The sequence below is a fragment of the Prunus dulcis genome, chromosome 1 (genome assembly GCF_902201215.1).
Source record: "Prunus dulcis chromosome 1, ALMONDv2, whole genome shotgun sequence".
Classification (NCBI taxonomy): Eukaryota; Viridiplantae; Streptophyta; class Magnoliopsida; order Rosales; family Rosaceae; genus Prunus; species Prunus dulcis.
Genome location: NC_047650.1, coordinates 36,040,761 through 36,066,432, shown reverse-complemented (window position 1 = coordinate 36,066,432; position 25,672 = coordinate 36,040,761). Strand labels below are relative to the sequence as shown.

Sequence of the window (25,672 nt, the reverse complement as noted above, 5' to 3'; positions counted from 1 at the left end):
TTGCAAATCTTCAATTTATTACAGTAGATCTAAGAACATGATATTAAATTTCTAAAGTATTTAGTTGGGCTGAAGAGTATAACTCTTAATGCATATCAACAAACATGCATTTCCATTGTGACATTGCCGCTGTACAATTATATCAAAAACTTGTGAGAAGCACTTATATACAAATAGGGACGGGAAAAAATTTCCTAAACATTGGTAGAATTAAGGCTGCTTGAGCTTCTATCTGTCTTTCCCTTTCTTCGGCTAACCAGCAGAGTCTCAGTGCAAATGCCAGAGAAGTGCAGGTGCTTAGCACATTAAGTGGAGGGCTTCACGATTTCGGCCAAGCAGACTTAACGCTGTTGCAGCTATGTGATGTCCGGTCAGCCCAGCAATAGCTAGCTGTTCGTTTGGGGATGCATGCTCAATGTAGTTGTCCGGTAAAACAATTGGTCGCCACTGGAAAGTCGATTTCAGACAGAGAAAGGAAAATTTTAGGTCAAAATGAGTTAACATTAAGTGTGCCTTTGACAATTATTATCGGACGGAAACTGCTTAAGATATATAATGTAGAAAATTCCAAAGGAAGCTGCATACCATGTTGCTGAAAATAGATATTACCTTAATGCTTCCATCAAGCCGTCCATCAAGCGCAAAGAACTGCGCAACATGAGATCCAAATCCTCCAATAGAGCCTTCCTCGACCGTGATTAGAAATGAGTGGTTTCGACAAAGCTGCCTAAGAAGGTTGATGTCTAAGGGCTTGCAGAACCTTGCATCAGCAACTGTTACATCAATGCCAAGATTTGAAAGAAGAGACCGAGCCTTAAGGCAGTTCCGAACCATTGATCCATATCCAAGCAATGCCACATCTTTACCCTCTGTGAGAATTTTCCCCTTTCCGATCTGCTCAGCAGTTGATAGCAGTCAATATAAAGGCATAAGAACAAGTTAAGTCGTCTAACATTACTAAGTGAAAAGAACGAAGGTAATATGAAAATGTACCAAGTTTCATGTACCAAGTTTTATCTTTTAAATATTCCTATTGGTAATGATACAATTACCTCAATAGGGGTCCCACTGCATATAGAATGTTCCATCCCAACTACGGCTCCCCTAGGATATCGGAAGCAAACTGGAAGATCATCAATGTAGGCTGCAGTGGCCACCATGTTGGCAAGCTCAACCTCATTGGACGGTGCCATGACAATCATATTTGGTAAGCATGACATAAATGTTATATCGAATGCCCCACATTGCAAGGGACCATCAGATCCAACCAATCCTGCACTTGTAATGACAAAACGCACTGGAATTCTTTGCCGATCTACATCATGAACCACCTAGACAGGCCATAAGAAAATAAACTTAATAACATTTTCCTCAAAATAAAGATATTATTAATAATATATTGTTGGATATATGATTACTACCAACAAGCAGAAGGGATCAATCAAACAGACCTGATCATAAGCTCTCTGTAGAAATGCAGAAGGAATTATGCAAAATGGCTTTAATCCTCCACGTGACAAACCAGCAGAAAAAGTAACTGCATGTTGCTCAGCCATTCCCACATCAAAAAATTTGTCAGGAAATCTTTCACGGAATAGGTGAAATGATGATTCCATATGCATTCCTGCATGAACAGTCACAATATATTTGTCTTTCTCTGCCTCCATAACCAAAGCCTCCATAAAGCAGTCGCTATAAGTTCTAGGGCGAACTTTGGACGGTAAATCATCAGAATTACTCAAACCTGCAGGTTTGGAATGTAAAACAACATATGTATAAATTCAACTTGGCTTTTTATCCTCCACAAAAAGGAGAGAGTCAGGCCAGGAAACCAGAGATAATGGGAACTAATTTTTGTAGTTGGAAATTTCTTATACTCACTAAAGGCCTGAACCAAGGCCAGCCTTAGATGAAATATAAAACCAAACTAACATGGGATGAGTTTGGCTACATCACACCTAAATCAATGCATGAATCCCAAAAGTTACTGCAGAACTTTGCACAGACTATGAAATGAACATCAGAGAAGGAAATGAGAGACATACCTTCCTGCCGCCTGTATGCCACCCCACTCTTTGGGTTGTTTTCCAGTCCCCGATTTTCTTCCGTTATCACATGGACCAGAACAGGACCCATTGAATTCAGTGATGCCACTTGCTGTAGAACGCAAATCAGGTCTTCAATGTTGTGTCCATCAACAGGGCCAATGTAATACAATCCAAGCTCTTCAAAAAGAGTTGATCCTAGTGGACCGACCATACCACGTGCATACTCATCAACTTTAGCTGCCAATTCATGCATACCTCCACCAATTCTTTTAGTAACACCCTGAAAAAAAAAGGGTGGGAGAGAAATAAATACTTCAGCAAATGAAAAATATAACGCATAAAAACTCAATAATGCTAACCATAAGCAACAGAAAATGTTTGATACCCACTACGTTCTTCTCTTAGATGCAGGGCACACAAAATCAAATAACTTCTGCATGCTCAGGTCAGGTTGTCTAAAATATTGCCCAAAGTCTTAAATATTTTTTTAATATCTCTGTTCTCTGGACTTCAATAATTCCAATACAGCTAAATATTTATGAAAGTCCTCAACATAACGCTTCAGTGTCATAAAATCTTCTAGTCCTAGAAGGTATGATCATAAAACCAAGGAAATACCTTAGCAACTTCTCTAAACTTCAGAAATGATTTACTTGACTGGAGCTTGCTTAGGGTACTAGACAGAGCATTAATGGCTGTCTTGGGGCCCTCCTCAATCATTGGGTGTAAAGAGTGCCTGCTGTCATTTAAAATTACTACCATATTTGAGTCCAAATAACCTGCATTACCCATTGCCTCATAGACCTGACCAGCTACTGTTGACCCATTGCTGATGACTGTGACAATACGTTCCCGCTTTCCCTTAATATCCCGTGCAATTGCCATGCCTGTAAAGATTATAAATTGCAGTCCAGTTAAAAAATAATAAAGTTGTAAATCTAAGTTAGCTGACCAAACTTGAAAGCTTTTCTCCTATATGCTAACTGCACAACAAGCAAATAAACAAATCTGAAATTAACCCCAAAAAAGAAAAAAATCTGAAAGGAAAGAACATACTATCATGAGCTACATAAACTCAGGAAAGTGTAAAATGCAAATTAAGCTGGACGCGAGCATGAAAATCAATATGTAAAGCAACATAAAAAGAACATATATGATTACCGGAATATCCAGAGAAGTGTTCAATGCAAGTTAAGTTCAATAAAAGCGTGAACTTTTCTCAAAGAAAGTGATTTTGTGACAAGAAAAAAATGAACAAGAAGCAGAATGGAAGCAGACAACTACCAAGTCCAGCAGAAACACTGCTGCACCCATGCCCTGCCCCAAATGGATCATAGTCACTTTCGGATTGAGATGTAGAACCAGAAAGACCATTATTTCGTCGCACTGTATGTATGAGGTCCCGTCTTCCTGTTAGAATTTTATGCACGTAGGTCTGCCAGTACAAGAGAAATTTTTTAAACTTAGATCATACAATCACTAAATATAAATTGAAGATTTCCATTGATTTCTTCGCTTCCTGTTTTATAAGTGTTTTTCTGGTATTAACTCTGAACATCAAAATGGAAACAATACCACAAGTGATCTATATTCAGCACCATCTCTCCAAAAATTAGGTATCCCTACTAGAAGAAGGTATAGACGTTATGATCTTACTTGTTCTACAACATCCCATAGTATCTTGTCCACAGGAGCATGGAAAACATGGTGCATGGCAACTGTCAACTCTACTACTCCCAAGCTAGCTTTAAAAGACTTTCTTGTTTTTGACATTATTGATGACAACTCTGAACGGATTTCATCAGATAACTGTTTCAGTTCCTGCACTGATCGATCTGTGGTAAGTAAAGAAGCTGTAAACTTAAGTATAACCATAAAAGCAAAGTATGTAAACGCCTCAAAACTCACTTTAAGAGACAAGTTCTTCAGGTGGATAGGATTTTCAACCGAATCAAGAATGGGTGTCGAGACTTCATCAGAGAAAAATTCGCCACTATCAGGCAGAGAACATTTTATACACACTATTTCCTGCATCATGTAAAAAAAAAAACGGATATTTACTGCCTATGTAGGAGTGGATAATATAAACATTCTATATTTTTAAGGGATTTATCAATCCAGAATCTAGATGAACCTCTATGTGCGCTTAGTGCTTAGTGTTAAAATCATCTGGGGCATGATGTAGACTATAAATTAACTTAAAAGAAAAATATTTGATGATGATGGCAGTTTCCCCTCTTCCTTTCTGTCTCTCATCATCCTGGAAACCAAGTTCTCATTCACCAATAATGCTTTTCCGTTTTAGAAACAAATAGTTACTGAAAATAGCGAATATAGTGACAAACAAAACATTGCCGCTCACCCAATTCAAGAAAGATACCAAATTGAATGATTGGCCTGTAACTTTACACAACACAGCACCTCACAAATTTAAACATAATTTAACCCCATTCAAACAAAGCATAGATTTTGTTCAGGTGCTATTTCTCTTTCTTTTTCTCAGTTTCTGAAGCAAGTACAAAAGAGATGAGGGAGGCAACAGTGATTACCTTGGATGTCGTGGTGGAAACAGAACTTGGGTACAAGTTACTTCTCGGAAATTCCACATGAAGTGGAAAATTTGAGCCAATGAACTCGACTTTTTGAGGAAAAGCCCCAAACTTTCCACGGTAATGGGAAGTAATTCCAGATGGGTACCCAGCAGAAGCAGTACCCATTAGGAAAAACACAAACCCAACTCTCCAAACTCAATGAATTTCAAGAAAGAACAGAATTTGGGAGCTCACTTGCAGAAAATGAATAAAAAATCACAGTAACACAACCCAAACATTTAAGCGTTGTGAAAAGTTGCAGAGAGACAGAGCAAAGAAAGAAGCCGGTGGAAGTAAAATTCAACAGGAAGTGAACAGAGAATTCAGAGGAGACGCAAGAAGCATTAATTGGAGAGTATCTATTTGCAAAAGTACAAAATAAATGCCAGGCTCTTTCGCAAAATAAATAAATAAATAAATGCCCGGCTCTGGTGTCCCTTAATTTATAAAGGCAATACACTTAATCGGCCTTCCAACCCAAATGGATTCTCTCTTTTTTTTTTTTTCCCCTTAAAATTGCAGACGATAATTTCACAATGCAAATATCCAATTAAAGAGAGAGATTCTAGGATAATTGGTACCACCAACTTCAAATTTTATTGTTTACTTTGTGTCTGTTGAAAGCTCCGAAACATATATTACGGCGGCTCACGTTCGTTGGGATGCAGATTAACCTTTCATTTATGGTAAGAGTTGCAAGTGATTTACACTCTTCCTCCTCTTTCCTTAAAAACCAAATATTAGGATAACAAAAAAGGTATAGAGTCGGCAAAGTACATTTGTTTGTTGGAACCTTATAAGAGAAATGGTAACCGCCTTTCTATTTGTGTTTTTCGGCCTTCTCTTTGTGTCTTTCTATTTGTGTTTTTCTCTATATCCTTTTTTTTTTTTTTTCATTATGTTCAAATTCATGTTATAACCAATTCAATGAATTTTCTATTAGATAGACAACTTTTTCCATAAGCAACTTGTAACTCAAATGGTTAAGAGTATTTACCCATGATCTTAGAGCATCGCCAAGGGAGATGTCAAATACCAAACATCAAATTTAAATTTAATGGTTGATGTGACAATTTGACAATTACACAGTTTTACACTTCACCCGATATGTCAAATTAAATTATTATTTTATTACATTTCAGTGTTTATTAAAGATAGGAAATAAATTGGAAAGATAAAGAAGGAAAAAATTTGTAACAGTGAAATGATTCAAGATAAAGAAGAAAATAATAAAAAAGAAAAATAATAAATGAAAGTAACAGCCAACTGTCTTTAAAAAATAATAAAATATTCATTTGACATCTTGCTTTTTGGGATGTCAAAAGTAATGAACCTCCAGCCTTCATTCCACATGAGCTTTGACAATTCTGTTGGAGTAATATGAGATGTTAATTTTAATCGTTAAATATCTATGTGGCACTTTTGACATATTGATTGGAGATGCTCTTAGGTTTTGGGTCCTAGGTTTCATTCCTCCTTCCCCAATATCAAATATCGATTGTATCCAAAAAAGACAACTTTGCTTGTTTGTTAGAGTAATTATAGAAATTAAACGTGAAATTGAAATTGGAATCTTTTTTTGGCTTCTACTTGTACAAATAAGTAACTACGTACGCCATGTTCATCGCCCCCGTGAGAGGGCATAACAATTTGTTATTTTCCTTTGAAGTTAAAAAAACTTATGAAAACGAAAGAGAGTGCATAAAATAAGAAAGCTTTTGTTGGGATTTTTTCAGATACATAGGTGCATTGAATGGATCACCTTTACCTTAACCCTTAATACAAATGTACTAATAAAGAAAGTAAATTTGGTGTGGAAATTCGGAATTCATTATTAGACGTATAAAAAAAGAATTAATGAGTAAGTTACGTTTTAAAACGACTACGCATCTTAACATTAACGTGCACATTTGAGAAGTCCCTCCCTTGCAAGGAAACGTTCAAAATGGATTGCCTACCTCATTCAGAAGATGTGATTTTATTTTTCTTTCCTTTATAAATTCCTCCATATCTAGCTACATTGCCTGCACTCTCGATCAGCCTTCAGGCTCTATTCGTCTTCCCGCTGAGCACAGCACTTGCCCAGGTACGTACGTTGCAATCTCCTTCACTCATAAATCAATTTAGATAGGTACTTCCCCCTTCCATTCTAATATGCCAGACCGTTAGATCTTTGTATAATACATACAAGGAAAGCTGGGGTGGGTATTTGTGCTGAAAAATCGAATACCGACTAGACGAATAATCCAGTTTAGTATGATTATTTATTTCTATTTTATATCGATCCAATCTAAACCGAAAGTTTGAATGGAAAAATTGAACTCAATAATACCTAAACCACGAATCGAGTATTATAATTTAATTTAAAACAAATTTTTATTGTGGGTGTCATCTTCTTATTAGAAATTGGAATGTTATTAAATTGTTAGATTATTTGGATTAAATGGAAAGAAAAATACGTTGGTAATATCCCAAGAATCAAACATAAGTGTTTTAATTCATTGATTAAAATAGATATATAAAACAAAAATAGAAAATGGTTGCGGAATAAAAAGCGATTATCGACCAAACCAACCAACATGACTTGCCTTGGCCAGTGAATGACTTTGTAAGCAAAGAGCATGTGAGGGACGGCTAAGCAAGCTCTAGCTTTGTCCACATGGAAGTACATGGGTCCTCTACTCTTCTGTGTGGTGTCCAGTAGTAGACAATGGACGGCTGAGATTTCTACTATATTTTGATGCTGTTAATTAAGAATTTAAGATTGTGCTCTTGTCTCACCTCTTGGAATCTTCTTCCACTTATTTAAGGTGATTAATTAAGGTGGTTTTGGATCAACCATAACTCATTTGATCACCCTACCTACGTACCAAAACCACTAAACCCGATTTCTTAACTAATCTATTATTTCTTGCTCTTTCTATCTGCCTTTTTGTTTTTACTTCTGTTTGTGTTTGTGTTTCTGCTGTTTTTTTTTTATGAAGAAAAGTTTCGGAGGAGGGAAGGCTACCTCATCCTAGGATCGGGACATATTTTCTGCTGTTTTTACTTGTTTAGACGATCGTACATTTTTATTTTTCGGTGTCCTACTCTGAGCTACCAAGTAACTGTCCTGCACCCCAAGTTAAAATCAATCTAATTTTCAAACCTTTGACTTTGAATGAATCTTTAATTGATATTGTTTATATATATATAATGTTTAACTAATTCCATCAGATTATTTTCTTCTTACTTTTTGATCCAGGCATGTCAACTTCTCCGAGCTCCCCTCCATGGCTGTTTCTCTTCCTGTTTTTATCAGCGCTCTTTCGTTCCTCTCAGGCTGATGTTGGCTCTGCTGCCCACTACAGCCCCCCATATTTGCGTAAACCTAAAACCCTAATGTATCTTTATTACATACAATATCTTTTTCAGTTTTTTTTTTTTAATTTTACTTTTAGTACATTTTACTCGAAACTTTCATATAATTTTTCTGAATATCAAATAGATTTAGTTTAAAATCTTCATTGTTTCAAGCTGTGGATATATTTCTGTTAACATGGATATTTGATTAATACCTAAGCTTGCATTGCATGCATGCAGCCACCGCTTGCAGGGGAAGCGACCCCTCACAGTTTCCGTCGAGCAACCTGTTTGGGTCAGCCGGCGAGGGAATATGGGACAATGGTGCGGCCTGCGGCAGGCAATATCTGGTGAGGTGCATTAGTGCGCCGGTGCTAGGAACTTGCGTTCCAGGGAAGACGATTCAGATAAGGATTGTGGATCGAGCTCTCTCTTCGGTGTCTCGGCCTTCAAGGAAAGATACTACCATGGCCCTCTCCACCACCGCCTTCGCTGCAATCGCCAACTCTTCTGCTAAGTTCGTTAACATTGAATTTCAACAGTAAGTACTGAATGTTATGTTGTCAAATTGTTAATCAACATATATAAATTAACTCATTAGATTTTCGTTTTGAATTTCTTCGTGGCTTTTAATGATCAATAATTGTGATTTAATTTTGCATTTGCAGGGTTTGAATTAGAAGACAACACATTGTTTATCAAGGGACATGGGACCCCTTTGATATATATATTTTTCCTAGAACTTCGAGGATGGAAGGTCAATTAGTTTGGTTTAATTGTATGTGTAGCTTTCAGCATGGTTAGTATGTAGTTGAATTTTGCTCCTATCCTATTAAGTGTTTCTAGAGAATTGAAGAAAATGTGTATTATCTTAACCTCCCAAGTTCCTAAACTTGTTATATTTTTCAATGCAAAACCATTCGTCTTTGCCTCAGATTTATACATGTGTTTATATTTAATCACCCATATCATGATATGGTAATTAAGAATGAACTACCTATATATAAAAATAAAATGGGTATGTTCCCATAATTAATTAAATAAAACATATCAATAGGATAATGATATAGTACTATAGTGATGATGGAATGGAATGAATTTATAAGCAAGTTAACCTACTCTGAGAAGTGAGAGTTAAGGCATGATTTTATGCCTCAGCTTGTCGTTTTGTAATAGAAATTAAATTAACAAAAAGTGTAACGCATTAACTACGACATTTCGAATAACTTGAGAGCTCTTCTAACATTGTAGAAGCCAAATCACTTACTTGACCAATCTATTATTTGCCAAAATTATTATAAACCCACTTTCTTTGAAGGTCAATACATATCGTTCTCACATATCCAAAAGACCAAAAGACCCAATCCAAATCCAAATAAGAAAGTGGTTTGTTCGTGATTAAACACAAGTCGTTGGGTATTTTAAGCGGTAAAAAGCTCCGTATAAATAGCCCGACTCGTCTCTGAAATCTAAAAAAGATTCGATCTTTCTCGACCCCCATCTGCAAATTCTCTGTGTTTTTATCTGCGTTCGCGTTTTGTGCTTTTTGCTGCTGTCTCGAAAGGAAAATTGAGTTATTCACAGTTTCATTCAATTTCTCGAGAAAAAAAAAAAATGTCAGGTAAAGGCGCGAAGGGTTTGATAATGGGCAAAAGCCCAGCCATCAACAAAGACAAAGACAAGGACAAGAAGAAACCTATCTCTCGTTCTTCTCGAGCTGGCCTTCAGGTACAATTCTCTCTCTCTCTCTCTCTTCATCTTTATTTGTTTTCAGTTCGATTTCGCTGATTTTCCTTCGTGTTTCATTCATGGGTAAATCTTCGTTTTTCAAAATATGCTCTGTTTAGAAAATGCGTGTTCTCATTTGTGTTGGTTCTTGGTGTGTATACGAATTATTATGGATAGAATTAGAATTATGGTTGGAAAAATCTAAATTATTAATGAAATGGAAGAAAAAAAAGATATTGAATAGTTGGGTCGTGGAGATTTCGTAATTTCAGAGCTCACTAGCTCAGAGCAATCTGCTAAATTGTGCTTGATGGGATACATGGGATAATTGTGGTCAGTTATGATTAGTTTGCTTGCTGTTAAAGTAACTGAATTTCAAATTCATAGGATTTCAATTCCGTGGGAATGGATGGATTATCATGGTACTGAGCTTGGCATGAAGAAGAGGTCTATCATGGTAATGGAGAGGATAAATTCTGCTCTGCTCTGCTTTTCTTATTTACCCACGGCCCTCATATGTTATATTTAGTGCTTTAAGATCTGCAAATTTGAGTTTTCTCTGTGCATCTAACTGTAGGCAGATAAGCTTCAAATATTTAGGTAAATAGTTGTCTCAGCTGATTTTGGTTCAATACGTTTCTGCACTGGCACAGAGATTTTACAGTTCTCTTTCGTGAAGTTAGTCTGTTCAGTTTTTCTGCTAAGCAACAGAGCATAGTATTCACTGCAGCTGTTTTAGAAATTTTAGCTTCAACTCTCCTGATGGTGAGAGTAGGATAGGTTCTTCCAACTTGATAAGATTATAATTGGTCAAGAAGGTTAGACATCAACATTATCTTTTTGCTGTCAAATCCGGGTCTACTAAACTTAGATTAGGATATTTTCTTTGTATGTGAGTGAAGGCTGGGCTCCTTTAAAGAAATTCCCCAGAGTGGTGAAGGAATAGCTTACCCAACTTAGAGGGTATAAGGGGAATCAATAAAAGACTTGTTAATTTACTCAGCTGATGTATTCTTGATCTAGTAGTTGCCCTAATCCAATCACATTTATGACCAAAACATATAAAAGGACGATTTGATATCGGGTCATCTATGTTCATTGTTTATTCATTATCCTGAGTCCACAATTTGAACCTTGGTCCCTGTTTCTATCTATCCTGCAATGCCTTTCTTTTTAATAATGAGATCAATTTAATCAGATGTGTCATTAACCTGGGTGAGGTGCTGTAAATTATTTACCCTAGATGATAATTTGGGTTTCAAGTATAGTCTCATGAACTTGTGTTTAAGCATGAGTGTATCGTGGACTTTCCACGGGTTGATAAATTGGTTCTTTTAGATGTTTTTGTAGTTCTTTAATTCCTCCCATTCACAATGGATTTTATTTAGTTGTTTTTGGGTATATATGCCCTCTATGTTCCCTATCTCTGATATTTGAATACGTATTCTTGCAGTTCCCAGTTGGTCGAATTCACCGTCTTTTGAAGTCGAGGGTTTCAGCTAATGGAAGAGTTGGTGCAACAGCTGCTGTGTACTCTGCCGCTATCTTGGAGTATCTGACTGCAGAAGTGTTGGAGCTGGCAGGTAATGCAAGCAAAGATTTAAAGGTGAAGCGTATAACACCCAGACACTTGCAGCTTGCAATTCGTGGTGACGAAGAACTAGACACCCTGATCAAAGGAACAATAGCCGGTGGCGGCGTGATCCCTCACATTCACAAGTCTCTCATCAACAAGTCCACCAAGGACTAGTATTCTTGTGCTTTCCATGTATTGTCAACTCCTCTTGGGAAAATGGAACTCCTGTGTACATTTTCAGATACATTTTATTCATTGATAATGTCCTTTGTGGGTTGGCATACTGTTACTTCTATTGGGAACAATCAAAGAATATATTTTTTTATTTCTTTGGTAGTGGTTAGAGTTTAGAAATTAGAGGTTCTTCGTTTGGTGTGTTATGGTTATTAAATGAAAGTCTTTTGCACACTATATGATTCATAATCATAACTCTGTTTCTTTTCTTTGTTTTTACGTTTCTTCCCAATCCTCAAAAGTTGGAGAAAATAAGGTAATTGCACTCGTTCGATTTTTTTTTCTTTTTCATTAGAAATTTAGTTGAAGAGATTTGTAGTGTCATAGTTAGGTTATTTGTGATTGATGCGAGCCTAATCTGTTGTCTAATTCTTCAATTTTGTTAATTTCGCAAAATATTTGAGTAGTGTCATGTCGAAAATTACCAACCCTTTCAATAATAAATGGTTGCAATGTTTTTCCAAAAACAAAGAGAAGAATAGGCTCCGTAAGTCAAAAACCAGGTGACTCTCTGCCTGAAATGGCATTGATGTTGATTTTGGGGACCTTGGCTCCCTTGACTTTGATGATTGGATTCTGCTGAATTTGAAGAGTAAAAGGAAGGTAAATCATAGTCTGTCTTGGCACCTAATTTTTACTTTATCTCTTTGGTTTATTTGGAAATGGAGATGCAAATGTGTGTTTGACCAAAACTTTACTATGCATGTTGAACCAAGGCAAATTATCTTCCAGTATGCTGTAGAGTGGTACTCGGCCAACAAACCAATTACTGGTACCTCTAATCAGACTTTGATGCAGCTATCCTGGAATAGGCCCAGTCCTGAAGGCTGTAAGATTAACTCTGATGGTATTCGGAATAATACTACTGGTCATATTGGCGCTGCAGGTGTGTTAAGAGATGCAACTGGTGCTTGGCTTAAGGGCTATTCTTGAATTTGGGTATTGGCTCTGTCCTTGAGGCTGAATTGTGGGGTATTTTTTGGGGGCTCTCCCTAGCTTGGGATTTTGGGTTTCGAACTGTGGAAGTGGAAAGTGATTCCAGGGTTGCAGTGACTCTTCTTAATTTCTACCCACCCCCTGTTCAGTATCATCAATTGTTGCAAAGTAAAAATGAGTGCTGATTGGAATTGCTCAGTTAGACACATCCTTCGTGAACAAAACTGTGTAGCTTATGCTTTGGCTGCTATTAGTTTTGATTTTAATCCAGGTCTGCATATCTTTGAGGAGATGCTAGCTTGCATTTCTGACATCCTGGCTGCTGATTCAAGGGGAGACTCTAGGCCTCGTCTTCTCTGCTTCTAGTTGGCTGGCTTGTTTTCTTGGGCGTTAGCCCCCTCTGTTACCAAAAGAAAAAAAAAAACCAAGTGACTTGGTTGTTGTTGTTGTTGAAGCAGATGCTCTATAAAATAAAAGTACCATAAAAAAGTACAAAAAATAGTAAAAAACCACATTAAAACCTAAACGTTAAAAACAAAGATAATAGTGTAATCTTTATAAAAGATTTGAGGCCTCATGTAACACTTTATTTTCTAAAGGCAAGACTATTTGGACTCTCACAGTGTCATCTTTGTATCTTTTATGAGTACTTTAGAATACTAAAATATTATACATGAAGTGAAAGATAAACAAAAGCGTATTAAACTAGAAAATTATAGTTTGGCTCCAACTATGTGGGGAACTATCAAAGGCGTGTGTAACACACAATTTATAGTGATGTATAAAAAACAAAAAGAATTTAGTTGTTATTGTCAGTCAAAGAAGTGTCTAATATGGAGACAAATCTCTCGTGGCATGAGGTCAGTTAATGGATCCACAAAACATAGGTAGCAGACGAAAATGTAGGCAGGAGCCAAGAAACATCTATCAACCCAAGAAGAATATATGATGATTAGGAATAATCCTTCTCATTGGATATTAATCCCAGTTTATGGATCACCAAACAGCATAAAACACTCAAACCTACAAGAAAAATACCATAATAAAACAAACAGCCGATTAATTAGGTATATAATCACAAGTCAAAACCACATGGATACACTGTAAACCAAACACTAACACCATCTATCTCCTCTCCTAATAACTAAAGCCAAACAGTAACTCCATTAAAGCCAAACATGAAGATTGTAGCAGTGAAACAGAAAACTAGCTACCCCTAATATATTTTATATTGCTAGAAGAAATGGGAAACTGCCACTGGAATTAGAGGGCTGAGACCTTTGGAACATCCACTGGGAACTGGTGGATCTCATCCATCCATGGATTCTTCTCTTTTGCTGGATTCACAGTTCTCAAAGCCTTCCAAACTGCACTGTTGCACTTGAAGCCAGACCCGAACGCAATCTGCCAAGTTCTGTCTCCCTTTTTCATCCTCCCCTTGGCTTCTGTATAAGCCAATTCATACCAAAGAGAGCTGCTTGAAGTGTTGCCAAATCTGTAAAGTGTCATCCTTGACGGCTCCATGTGGCGATCCGAAAGCTGCAAGTTCTTCTCCAATTCATCCAGCACAGCTCTTCCTCCGGCATGAATGCAGAAATGTTCAAAAGCTAATTTAAAATCAGGGATGTAAGGCTTCACCTTCATCTTGAAAAGCTTTCTCCCAACAAGTGTGGCAAAGAAGAGCAACTGTTCAGACATAGGTAACACAAGAGGACCCAAGGTAGTGATGTTGGTCTTCAAAGCATCTCCAGCAACTGCCATAAGATCTTTTGACAGAGAAACTCCAATTTTCCCTGCAAAATCCTCTTTTTGGGTTACACATGAGAAGCACTTGTCATCGGCACCTTTGTGGGTTCGAACAGTATGAACCAGTTGGTACTTGGATCGACGTCTGTCAGACTCATTGTTTGAAAGCAATATTACAGCTCCTCCCATTCTAAACAAGCAGTTTGAAACAAGCATTGATCTATCATTCCCAAAATACCAATTCAAAGTGATGTTTTCCATGCTAATGACCAAAGCATAGGTATTGGGGTGGACTCGAAGAAGATCTTTAGCAAGATCAATCGAGATCAAGCCAGCACTACATCCCATCCCACCAAGATTATAACTAATAATATTCCCTCGTAGCTTATAATGATTGATAACCATAGCTGACAAAGATGGTGTTGGATTAAACAAGCTACAATTTACAATCAGAATACCAATGTCTTTTGGTTTTATAGAAGTTTTCTCAAAGAGCTGATCAAGGGCACCAAACATTACCATCTCAGCTTCTTTTCTGGCCTCTGCCATACATGGATTAGGAGGAACCTGTATAACAGCTTCAGGGAGGTAGGTTGACTCCCCAAGACCTGATCTCTCAAGAATTTTTCGTTGAAACTCGAGGTTCTCCCCAGTGAATGTTCCTATAAAATGAGACCTATCCATGAATATTTGTCTCGGGCATTTTCGGGCATCCTCCGGCTTATAGCATGAGAAATCAACAAGGTAAACGGGGCGTGGACGAGTAAGGAAATAAAGGGTCAATAAGAAGACCAAAAGAGTTGAGCAAAGGACAACAGATATGAGATTGAACCTGAGATGGTCCCAAAGGTCATGGAGATCTTGGAGTGAAAATGTAGAGAGCTGTGCCACAGTGAGAACAAATAGAGGGGATAGGAACAGGTACATCCCATGGGTGATGAGGTAATGGTAGCCAAGCTTCACATACTTCAGCTTCACGGATTGTTTGAAATCAGGAAGCTTCAATGAGGATGAGGATACTGATGATGGAGGGTTTAAAGGAGTCCTTAAATTGGAAGCTGACATTTTTCAGAAAATTTGAGGAGATGGGTTGATCTAAATTGACAAAATTTGGAGACTTGGGTGATCTCAATGGAACAGTGATGTTAAAGAAGCATGAATCCCTTTCTCTTGAACCGCAATTTAAACAACATTTTAGACTACAGGAAGCGATTTCCTCTAGAATAGGAGATCAGGAATCTATAATTTGGGTGGTCAATAAACAGTAAAATAGATTTAGGTAGTTGGGTTGGACTGGATTCCTATGACATTCTGGTTTATTTGGGGTTTCAGAAATGGGATTTGCTTTGGATAATCAACCTAACAAGAAAAAGAATCTAAGAGGGTTTGATGGATCACAGTGAAGTGAGAGAGATCAAAGAGAAGGACTTTAACAATAGAGAACAGCAAATGCAGCTCAAACTCAAAGGACCTAAACATCCCTGCAAAATGAATGACCAATCAATCATCAATAACCAAAAAACACATACTTTTTATGATACTATACAAAAAATTGGCATTTTTCACCTTTTCGATAAAAAGATCTAGCTAAAGCTCTCTCCTTTTTTTGCCCAAAAATAAAAGCTCTCTCTTTTATACAATGGGGAAAAAAAAAAAAAAAAAAACGCAATGCATGTAAGAGGAATCAAATACAAGCAATGCGGGACCCAGATGACAAAATTGTATTCTGAGAAAAACCCAGATGAGAAAAACTGACCTTGAATGGAAAATCCGATCAGAAATGCTCTGTTCTTTGCCCGAGAAACCGAGGTTTTGTTGCGAGTCTTGTGACCTTGTAACAGAGACTGAGGAAGGAGGCAGAGAACCAATACATTATTTTCAAATGTTTTTTTTTTTTCAGCTGCAACGAGTGTTTCGTGTTGGGCTGACTTGTAAGTTGCAACTATCTATAGCACTGCGAAAATTTTCTCCATTGCTGAATTTTAGTAAGTAAAAAAAAAGGACACAAAAAAGTTCAGAGAGTAGGTTACGACACAAAAAAGTTCAGAGAGTAGGTTACCACTCACAACCAACTACCTTGACCATTTGAGAAGAACTAGGACTGCAGCTCTCACAAGATGGTCTGGTTGTTTTTGTTTGTTTTTTAAGATAAAATGGATTTAACATTAAATTCCCATCCATTTTGTAATATTTAACCAAATTCCATGTTATATAGTAAGACCAACACAAAACCCGACTGTTTAGCCAAGAAAAAGAAGAATAAAATTCGGTCACATGTTCACTTCACCAAATTTAATTACATTTCATTACCAAAAAAAAGAAAAGAAGTTCAATTACATTTCTATTTATGCACATACAGGAACCAAGCTGGTAAAGGTACTTTGTGTCACCCCAAAAAGAGGCAAGCGGTCTCCTTAGAATCAATAATTGTACATATTGTTATTTTTACAGTAGTACAATAAACCACTGTCTTTTTACCACTTTTCTTTTCTCTGTCCTCCTGCATTCATAAGGTCATCTTCAATGCGACTGCCGCCCCTAAATGTAGTCCAAGGCTATAAATTTAGCCCTTTAAAATATTAATTTTTTTAAAATAATAGTGTAGGGTTAAAATTTTTCATCCCCAGTCATGCATGACTATATTTAAGAGTCCTTCGTATTTTATTATTTTGAGAAAAATTATGGTACAACACTCATACATTCCACAACTATGTATTGTTTAATTTAATTAAACTACTATTTAGAGACAATATTCCATATATGACACGTAAACGTTGATAACATTTAAAAATGCAATTTTTTTTAAAAAAAATTATCCTAACAGCTAACTAACGTCATCGATGATGTTAGCGGGACTTTAATATTGGCTGTTGAATATGCATTTGCACGAGATGTTTCATGCTCTTATCCACACTTGATAATTTCTCTTCTTGAAAAGCACATGCATGGGGCCCACAAAAAATTTGGCCTAGGCCAAAGCTGGGTTACAATTGGCCTGGTTGGAGAGTTAAAGAGCCAAATTTTTTTTAGCCCATGACTGGAGATGAGTTTTGCATTATTTTATGGCTATATTTGACCTATGGCTTATGGCTACTTGAAGGAGTAGTCGCATCATGGCAAAAAGTCATCAACTTTCACTTATTAAAACTGGACACATGGCATGCGCCGGAGCATTTACCGTTTGCATCCAATGGTTATATTTGAACTTGCTCCTTTTCGTTCTTTTATTATTATTTTCAAGTGAAATAATTTTATGTTCCTTTTTTTTACTATGCACCTGTGCTCATTTTCAAGTGAAATAATTTTATGGTTGTATTTGAACTTGCTCCTTTTGGTTTTATTTTTTATTTTTGCAATGCTCCTGCACTCATTCTCATTTTAAATGAAATAATTTTATGTTCCAATAATATATATATATTTTGTTGGCCAAAGTATTTTTCTCACTTAAATGAACGAAAATAACCCTCAATTTGAGGTTTGAGCTCAAAATCAAAATGAATGTTAAAGCAACAAATCGAAATAATGTACCAATATTTGTGTGGACCATTGAAGATGTTGGGAATATGAGACTAGTAATTATTGGTGCAACTTGCAAGGATTCAACCCAAGCTTGTTCGGAAGTTAACTCAAACTTTTGGACCTGTATGGATGAGTTTAGATTGAGAAATTATAAAGCTGATCCAATTCGAGTTAAGCTTGTGTTGAATGCAACAAATCTCATCAAATTGTGAATTTGGGCTTTAAATTCAGACAAGAATCAACATAAACATCTTGTATTGCCAAACAGTTTGAGAATATAATATTTTTCCAGTTAATATTCGTAATTCAAATAGGAAAATCTCAATTACCTTTTTGAATGACCTAAATAAATTTAGTAATTTCATCAATTTATACATGTTTTCTTTCGTTGGAGTCAGAAAACAAATCTGTGGTCACGAATTATTATTGTTTCTTTTTGACGTAGAACATGCTCGTACAGCTCACAAGTGAAGTTGATTCAATTTCTGAAGAAACAATTTGATGTCGTTTGTGCTAAAATATGGTCGTCACAGTCGTATGGGTAACTATGAACCTTCGATTGTTCCATTGTGAATTTAATAACAATCAACCACGCAGCCAAATAGAAAATGTACAACTCAATTAGTGTGCTTTTTAAAATAGACTATTACACTTGTACGTCCAGGGCCTAGGTTAGTCAATTTCTCTCAAGTTTAAAATAGAAAAATAGAAAAAAGACGATACATGAAGATCAAAATATATACATGAGGAATTTGCGGCCGAAAAACTCAACTAACCTCAAATTTTTTGAAGAGAACCTGTGACTGAGTTTTTCCCACAACCTAAAACATGTGGGAAGAGGTGAAACTAGACGCTGAAAAAATTTGACGGAGATGACAGTCGATCCCGCAACTTCTCCGAATGCAATCCTCAAATGTCAATAATGACTACTCGCGCGGACTTCTGTGTTGCTGTTATGATTGATCAAAACTGTTCATGAACGCCAACTCAGAAGCCAAGGCAATATGATCACTACCCCATTTCTGAAAAACAGTCAGAAAAATATGCATTCAGGGATATGTCATATACTTTTATCTCTGTCAACTCCAGACAAATCTAACTGCAAAAGTATGATGTAACTACACTTGTAACTTACAAACGGATGGAGGTTGAAAATGGAGAAGAAAGGAGCTTACCTTCTGTTCTGAAATAAAGTCGTATAACGGACTCTGACAAAAAGAATGAAAAAAGAGTTACCATCAAAATAAAATAAAAAACAGAACTAGCTCCGGCAGTGCCACAAGATTCACATTCCAGATATAGACTTCAAGAGTGTTAAAGTAAACCTTTGGCGTACAATTGAAATCCCCACAAAGAACAATTGGAGCATCATTCCAGATTTTGGAAATGGCATGAGCCCTATCCAAGAGCACCCTGACCTGTTTGAAGGAAACATACAGGAAAGTATGATTTCAAATTTAAAGCTGACTGAAATCTTTAGCATTGCTGAAGTTAAACTTTGAGATGGATTTCACAACACATATATATCTTATTTGAACGCCATTACAAGAATGCCAAAGAAGGAGATATATATACATATATAGACAGAAGAGAGCTGCAGCAACTGACCAGATACACAAATTTGTATGGCCTACTCAAAAGAGTAATTACCTGGCCAAGCTTAATTTCCCCGTTTAGGATTGTAAAGCACGTGAATGTTACAAATGACAACTTTATTAGAACCTCTGTTGAGCTGCAGATGCAACAAAACTCAGTTACACAAAATCTGTCGAAAAGGAAACACAGTTTTCTTCTACTATTAAACTCATCTGTATCCCATCAGAGAGAGTTTCCTACTTTTAAAATTATTTGTTTTTCAAATATTCTAGTCAAAGCCACTTCATATCTAGGTGACTAAATGTACCAAAGGCAGGTCAAACTCAAAGGACCTAAACATCCCTGCAAAATGAATGACCAATCAATCATCAATGACCAAAAAACACATACTTTTTATGATACTATACAAAAAATTGGCATTTTTCACCTTTTCGATAAAAAGATCTAGCTAAAGCTCTCTCCTTTTTTTACCCAAAAATAAAAGCTCTCTCTTTTATACAATGGGAACAAAAAAAAATTAAACGCAATGCATGTAAGAGGAATCAAATAAAGCAATGCAAGGACCCAGATGACAAAATTGAATTCTGAGAAAAACCCAGATGAGAAAAACTGACCTTGAATGGAAATCTGATCGGAAATGCTCTGTTCTTTGCCCGAGAAACCGAGGTTCTGTTGCGAGTCTTGTGACCTTGTAACAGAGACTGAGGAAGGAGGCAGAGAACCAAGAAATTATTTTCAAAAGTTTTTTTTTTTTTTTTTTTTTTTCAGCTGCAACGAGTGTTTCGTGCTGGGCTGACTTGTAAGTTGCAACTATGTATAGCACTGCGAAAATTTTCTCCATTGCTGAATTTTATTAAGTAAAAAAAAAAGGACATAAAAAAAGTCCAGAGAGTAGGTTACCACTCACAACCAACTACCTTGACCAGTTAGCATTTGAGAAGAACTAGGACTGCAGCTCTCACAAGATGGTCTGGTTGTTTTTGTTTGTTTTTTAAGATAAAAATGGATTTAACATAAAATTCCCATCCATTTTGTAATTTTAACCAAATTCCATGTTATATGGTAAGACCAAAACAAAACCCGACTGTTTAGCATAGAAAAAGAAGAAAAAAACTCGGTCACATGTTCACTCCACCAAATTTAATTACATTTCATTACCCAAAAAAGAAAAGAAGTACAATTACATTTCTATTTATGTACATACACGAACAAAGCTGGTAAAGGTACTTTGTGTCACCCCAAAAAGAGGTAAGCGTCTCCTTAGAATCAATAATTGTAATTTTTTTTATTTTTTTTATTTTTATTTTTTACAGTAGTACAATAAACCTGTCTTTTTACCACTTTTCTTTTCTCTGTCCTCCTGCATTCATAGGGCCATCTCCAATGCAAGGGGCCAAAACCTAAAATTTGGGATTTTAGCCCAAAAACTCTCCCACTTGAACAGTGCCGGCGCTGGACAAAGGCAAGCAGTGCAACTGCCCTAGGCCCATTCTCTAAAGGGGGACTTTTTTTTTTTTTTTTTTTTTCCCTTATAATATATGTATTTTATGGGAAATAGCTGCCACCATTTTTATAATTTTAACTAAAAATACCATCCCTTCTCAATTTTTTTACAACTACCACGTATAAATACATGGTTTTATTGTGGTTTTTCAGAAATTGGGTTCTCTCTCAACTCTCTTGGCTCTATCTCTCTCTTCAGCCCTTCTCTCTCCCTCGTGTAACTCTCTCTCTCTCTGACGCAATCTTCTTTCTCCCTCAGCAGTGGCTATTCATCCAAGCTTAACTCCACGGTTCACATCCACGAGGTACTGTTCATCTTCCTTGTCTTTGAAATTTAGGGTTTTTGTGAATTTGGTTTATGGTGTATGGATTTGTAAGAAATTGATTTAGGGGTTTCTTCGAAATTGGTTTTGGGTCTCAATTCTTTGTGCCCAAGTACTAATTAATACCAAACACTTTAATTATCACCATGTTCTCAAATTTCAGGCCACAATTAAGTAAGAGAAAATCCATTATTTGTGCGCAGTCATACCCAATTCCTTTTCTATCTCTCTGCCTCCTCTGGCTCTGTTTCAGAAACCTGGACAATCCATCCTGACGCTGCGTGTGTGATGAACTGCTTGTCGTTGTCGCACTTTTCACGCAACCACCATTTTCAGAACGAAGGGTCGTTTCGTGGAAAAGAAAATTGGACCTTTCGTGTGGGGTTAAGTGCATCAACTTAGAATCAACGAGATTCCATATTCAGCTCTGCTGATCTCAAAGCAAAGCCAGCAGCAGCATCAGCAGGAAGACGACATAGTCTCGTTCACGGAGGAAGTCAGAAGCTGAACCAATTGTGGAGCTGGCAAAAGATGCCTTCTATGTAGTGCGCAAAGGAGATATTGTTGGTGTTTATAAGAGTTTCGGCGATTGTCAGGCTCAGCTTAGTTCTTCGATAATTTTACATTTTTCTATTTCTGGGTTAAATGGGTTTAATGTGCTTGAACTTCACTTCACTTCACTCTTTCTTTTTTGTTTGGAATTGTGGCAGATATTTGATCCTCCTGTTAGTGTGTACAAAGGGTACTCTTTGCCTGAGGACACGGAAGAATATTCATGTGGACTTACGAATGCCATTTACACAATCGCTGCTGCAGATTTGAAGGACGATATTTTCGGCAAGCTTATGCATTGCCCTTTTCAAGTAAGAGTTCACTTGCTACCTTCTGCAATTCATTTTCCGATTTCGATTTCAAAAAGGCAAACTTTTCACTGTGTGCCATTTGGAATTAAACTCCTAATTAGACTTCCAATGGACCAGTGAGATTTAGGCTTCCAATTTCAACTTCAAAAGTCCCCCTTCCAATTTCAATTTCAAAAGTCCCCATTTGAAATTGAACTCCTAATTGTGCTTCCAATATACCAGTGAGATTTATCATTTATGGCATAGCAGTTGATTGTGCTTGTATCTTGTATTGTAGATTATTTTTTATAATTGTCAGCTCCTTTGCATGTTCTGGAGTAAGATAAACAATGTACTATGCGCAACAGAGACACTTTTAACTTTGAGGTTGAAGAATGTAATAATTAGTCTGAGCTCAAGCTTTTTTGGACGGGTGTTTTTTGAATTAATTTGAGCTGCTTCTTCATGCATCTCGTACTAATTATCTATAGATTGGGGGTATAATTTACTTCTTTTTCACTTCAGGATCCAGGATCTTTGCAAGGTGAAGCATCTGTCACGGATGCACTCAAAAAGAGATCCCATGAAGTGCCAGCATCAGATAATTTTGGTGAGTTCATAATCATGGCTATCTCTGAAGTACCCTCATTGAAGAAAAGGAAGAACAATTGTCTTGGAAATGCTATTACTTTCTTATTCCCGACTATCTACCAGTAAAATTTGTTGTATTCTTGAGCGTTTCTATTTCTTTATACTCGTGTGTTTCTGGGCATTTTCTATTTTGTTTCTTGTTTCTCCCTATTCAAATGTTCAGCTTATTCTGTATTGTTAATTGTTTGGGTTTGCGTATAATATGATATAACTACAACTTAAAGACGTTGGAGGTTGATTATATTGTGTGCCTTGTGCGTCAGATGCATTTTGATTTTGCTGCCTTGGTTTCTACTTGTTTTAATGCTTTGCAGGAAGTAATTGGTTCATCTTCCTTTTTCAGATGATCCATTGAGAAAGCATGTCAAGATAGATCATTCCACTCAATCATTACCCTTAGATTCTGTAAGTTGAATTCGTGGTGGTAATGCCAATGATGTCTGATGATTGGAAAAAAGCTTTTATTTTTTTTATTTATTTTAAAAGATACTATAAATATAAAGGGAAATAGCTCTAAATGCCACCATTTTTATAATTTTAACTGAAAATACCACCTCTCCCCAAAAATTTTGCAACTATCACCTATAAATATATATTTATTGTCCACTTATTGCACACATATCACTTTTGCTAAAATTTTGTTCTCTCTTTGTCGCTCAGCTCTCTCTGTCTCTATTGCTCAGCTCTCACTCTTTGTTCGATCAGCTCTCACACTTTCTTCTCTCTTTTACTGTCGTGGGAAGCTCTAGGGGTTCTCTTGCACAGCTATCTCTCTCTTTGTGAAGCAGTGGTCTTCCTCTTCCATCGTTCACCTGCAAAAGGTACTGTTCATAGTCAATTTGAATTGGTTTATGGGTTTCTCTGAATTTGGGGTTATATTGCATGCAGGCAAGCAACCCTGACAAGGTACGAAGTGAATATAAATCATTCTCAGGGTAAAGTGCTGCCTAGTGTAAGAGTTTCAGATCCAGGTCTTCTACTTAAACCTGACGAACCAAATTTAGTATGAACTACATCTTTGAATCCCTGATTGCATCTTTGAGGTCAAAGCAGAAAAAATGCTAAACTACATACAGTTTAAAAAATAATAATAATAAAAAGTCGAGGTTTTATGAATTAGTTGACTATTCTTTTTATTTATTTATTTAATTTTATACTTTTATACTTTTTGTGGAGTCTTTTTCTCTTTTTTTTTTTTTTTTTCAAAGTTCCCCTAACTTGGCACAGATGCATGTATGCACGTGTGTACTCAGAACACAACTCCTTCATAACTCAAAAGAACGGTCGCAAATTTTAGTTTTTAACTTGGAAAAATAAAATAAAATTGAAAGTTACTTTTGGGAAATGTTGAACTTTTATAATGAATATGGCTTCAGTGCAGAAGGCTTGATAGTAAATAGAAAATCTATATGTTGGGGGTTTTCTGGCTAGCTAAAAATTTGTGAGAAATGATGAATCCATCTGATTGCAGCCTATTTAATGTTTAATACCTTCATTAAAAAAAGGTTGTTGACAGTGCTTTGACTATCTTGCAGATTATAATGGCAAAACCAGCAGGTGACCCTAGTGAGAGAGATCAGCATGCAGGGATGGATGAGGACTAATTTTGTGTGTATGACAATTGACTATCTTTGCTTGTATTGCTCTATGTTAGGGATCTTTTGTTCCATTTTAGTAACAATTTTGTTTAGGAGAAAAAGAAACATATTGCAGTTCATGCTTTGTAAATGCCACTATTATGTTATGATGGACACGTGGTATGCCCTTGTTGGGGAGGTTTTGGATTGAAACCATGGTCGAGTGCTTGAGCCATGTTTAGTGTGAAGCTTGAATGGATTTTCTTTTATGTTGTATTTGGCCCTTGTCTTTTCAAGCATGCCAAAAATCATCCTAGTTTTGTAATATGTGGTTTGTGTCCAATTAATTTACTGTGGACCTTGCATTTTTGTACCCAATATTTGATAGCTGCCTTCTTTTGAACGAAGATTCATTGAGGGAGAGAATTACTTTCCTTTTGAATATGAATCGATGTGCAACTCCAACTATCATTTCAAAGGTCAACATCAATTCATGCTAATATAAGGATGGATAACAATTGTCGTGTCCATGAGATTCGAATTCAGGATTACTTTTCAACGAAGTGGAGACTCTTATTAGACCAAATGGCCATTGACATACAATATAATAGCAATATTAGGCCAATACATGTACACTATAGAGGCAATATTAAAGCAATATAACGACAATACGATAGCAATAGTATTACAATATCACCTATAAAAATATAATTATTGTCCACTTATTGCTGATTTTTCACATGTTCAGAAATTTTGTTCTCTCTTAGCTCACTCGGCTCTCTCTCTCTGGCACATCTCTCTCTCTCTCTCTTTGGTATCTGTCTATCGCAGCTCTCTATCTCTCTCTTGGCTCTCTCTCTCTCTCTTGGCTCTCTCTCTCTCTCTCTCTCTCTCTCTCTCTCTCTTTGCTCTCTTTCTGTAGCGCAGCTCTCTCTCTATCTCTCTCTAGCTTCGTTCTGCCTCTTTCTCCCCTTATTCGCTCTCTGTCTCTTTATTCATACCTTCCTTTTTTTGTAAATTATTTTTTAGTTGTTATTATTTTTTAAAATAATTTCTTACAATGTCTTACGATGCAATTATGATGCACCTGACTGCCTGTTTTTGAAAGGCACGTTGTTTCTTTCTCCTCCTCGTCTTCTTTTTGAATGAAGTATGGCCCAAACCGTAAACCCATTGATGAGCCGTAGTCAATATACATACACTAGAGAGGCAATATTAGGGCAATATAATGGCAATACGATAGCAATAGCATTACAATATACATGCAATACGATGGCAATATGCATACAATATGTATACAATACACAGGCAATATTAGTACAATACACATGCAATAGGACAGCAATATTAAGTCAATCTACATACAATACACACACATCCATTACAGACTACAATTTAGACATGGAAAATAAATCGCCACCGAACCCTAACAATACTATCCCAAGAAGCAAAAATTATTT

The 25,672-nt window shown here is 36.5% G+C and overlaps 4 protein-coding genes and 1 long non-coding RNA gene across 6 annotated transcripts; 2 read left to right on the top strand and 3 right to left on the bottom strand.

Moving 5' to 3' along the window:
• On the bottom strand, nt 1-5,286 carry LOC117615927 (probable 1-deoxy-D-xylulose-5-phosphate synthase, chloroplastic). Of its 2 annotated transcripts, XM_034345109.1 has the most exons (10): nt 4,598-5,286; nt 3,957-4,076; nt 3,705-3,869; nt 3,333-3,483; nt 2,667-2,935; nt 2,046-2,328; nt 1,452-1,744; nt 1,053-1,331; nt 610-894; nt 1-447 (listed from the first exon to the last, which is right to left on the bottom strand). In XM_034345109.1, the coding sequence occupies exons 1-10, from the start codon at nt 4,763-4,765 to the stop codon at nt 298-300; spliced, it is 2,163 nt and encodes a 720-aa protein (XP_034201000.1). In that variant the 5' UTR covers nt 4,766-5,286; the 3' UTR covers nt 1-297. The 2 variants fall into 2 exon arrangements, with proteins under 2 accessions (XP_034201000.1, XP_034201002.1); XM_034345111.1 differs by lacking the exon at nt 4,598-5,286 and having other exon boundaries at nt 3,705-3,874; nt 3,957-4,071.
• A 1,275-nt stretch (nt 5,287-6,561) lies between these two features.
• Nucleotides 6,562-8,526, top strand: LOC117614686 (EG45-like domain containing protein). Its single transcript, XM_034343573.1, has 3 exons — nt 6,562-6,725; nt 7,884-8,003; nt 8,222-8,526. The coding sequence occupies exons 2-3, from the start codon at nt 7,886-7,888 to the stop codon at nt 8,524-8,526; spliced, it is 423 nt and encodes a 140-aa protein (XP_034199464.1). The 5' UTR covers nt 6,562-6,725; nt 7,884-7,885.
• LOC117614685 (histone H2A variant 1-like) lies at nt 8,406-11,711 on the top strand. The gene is made up of 4 exons (XM_034343572.1): nt 8,406-8,522; nt 8,650-8,780; nt 9,594-9,709; nt 11,163-11,711. The coding sequence occupies exons 2-4, from the start codon at nt 8,732-8,734 to the stop codon at nt 11,457-11,459; spliced, it is 462 nt and encodes a 153-aa protein (XP_034199463.1). The 5' UTR covers nt 8,406-8,522; nt 8,650-8,731; the 3' UTR covers nt 11,460-11,711.
• A 1,709-nt stretch (nt 11,712-13,420) lies between these two features.
• LOC117637965 (3-ketoacyl-CoA synthase 11-like) lies at nt 13,421-15,634 on the bottom strand. The gene has a single exon (XM_034373038.1). The coding sequence runs from the start codon at nt 15,264-15,266 to the stop codon at nt 13,719-13,721; it is 1,548 nt and encodes a 515-aa protein (XP_034228929.1). The 5' UTR covers nt 15,267-15,634; the 3' UTR covers nt 13,421-13,718.
• Nucleotides 15,635-18,871: 3,237 nt separating this feature from the next.
• Nucleotides 18,872-19,391, bottom strand: LOC117616734. Its single transcript, XR_004584175.1, has 3 exons — nt 19,371-19,391; nt 19,046-19,138; nt 18,872-18,928 (listed from the first exon to the last, which is right to left on the bottom strand). It is a non-coding gene; the product is annotated as an uncharacterized LOC117616734 (long non-coding RNA).
• Between the last annotated feature and the right edge of the window lie 6,281 nt (nt 19,392-25,672).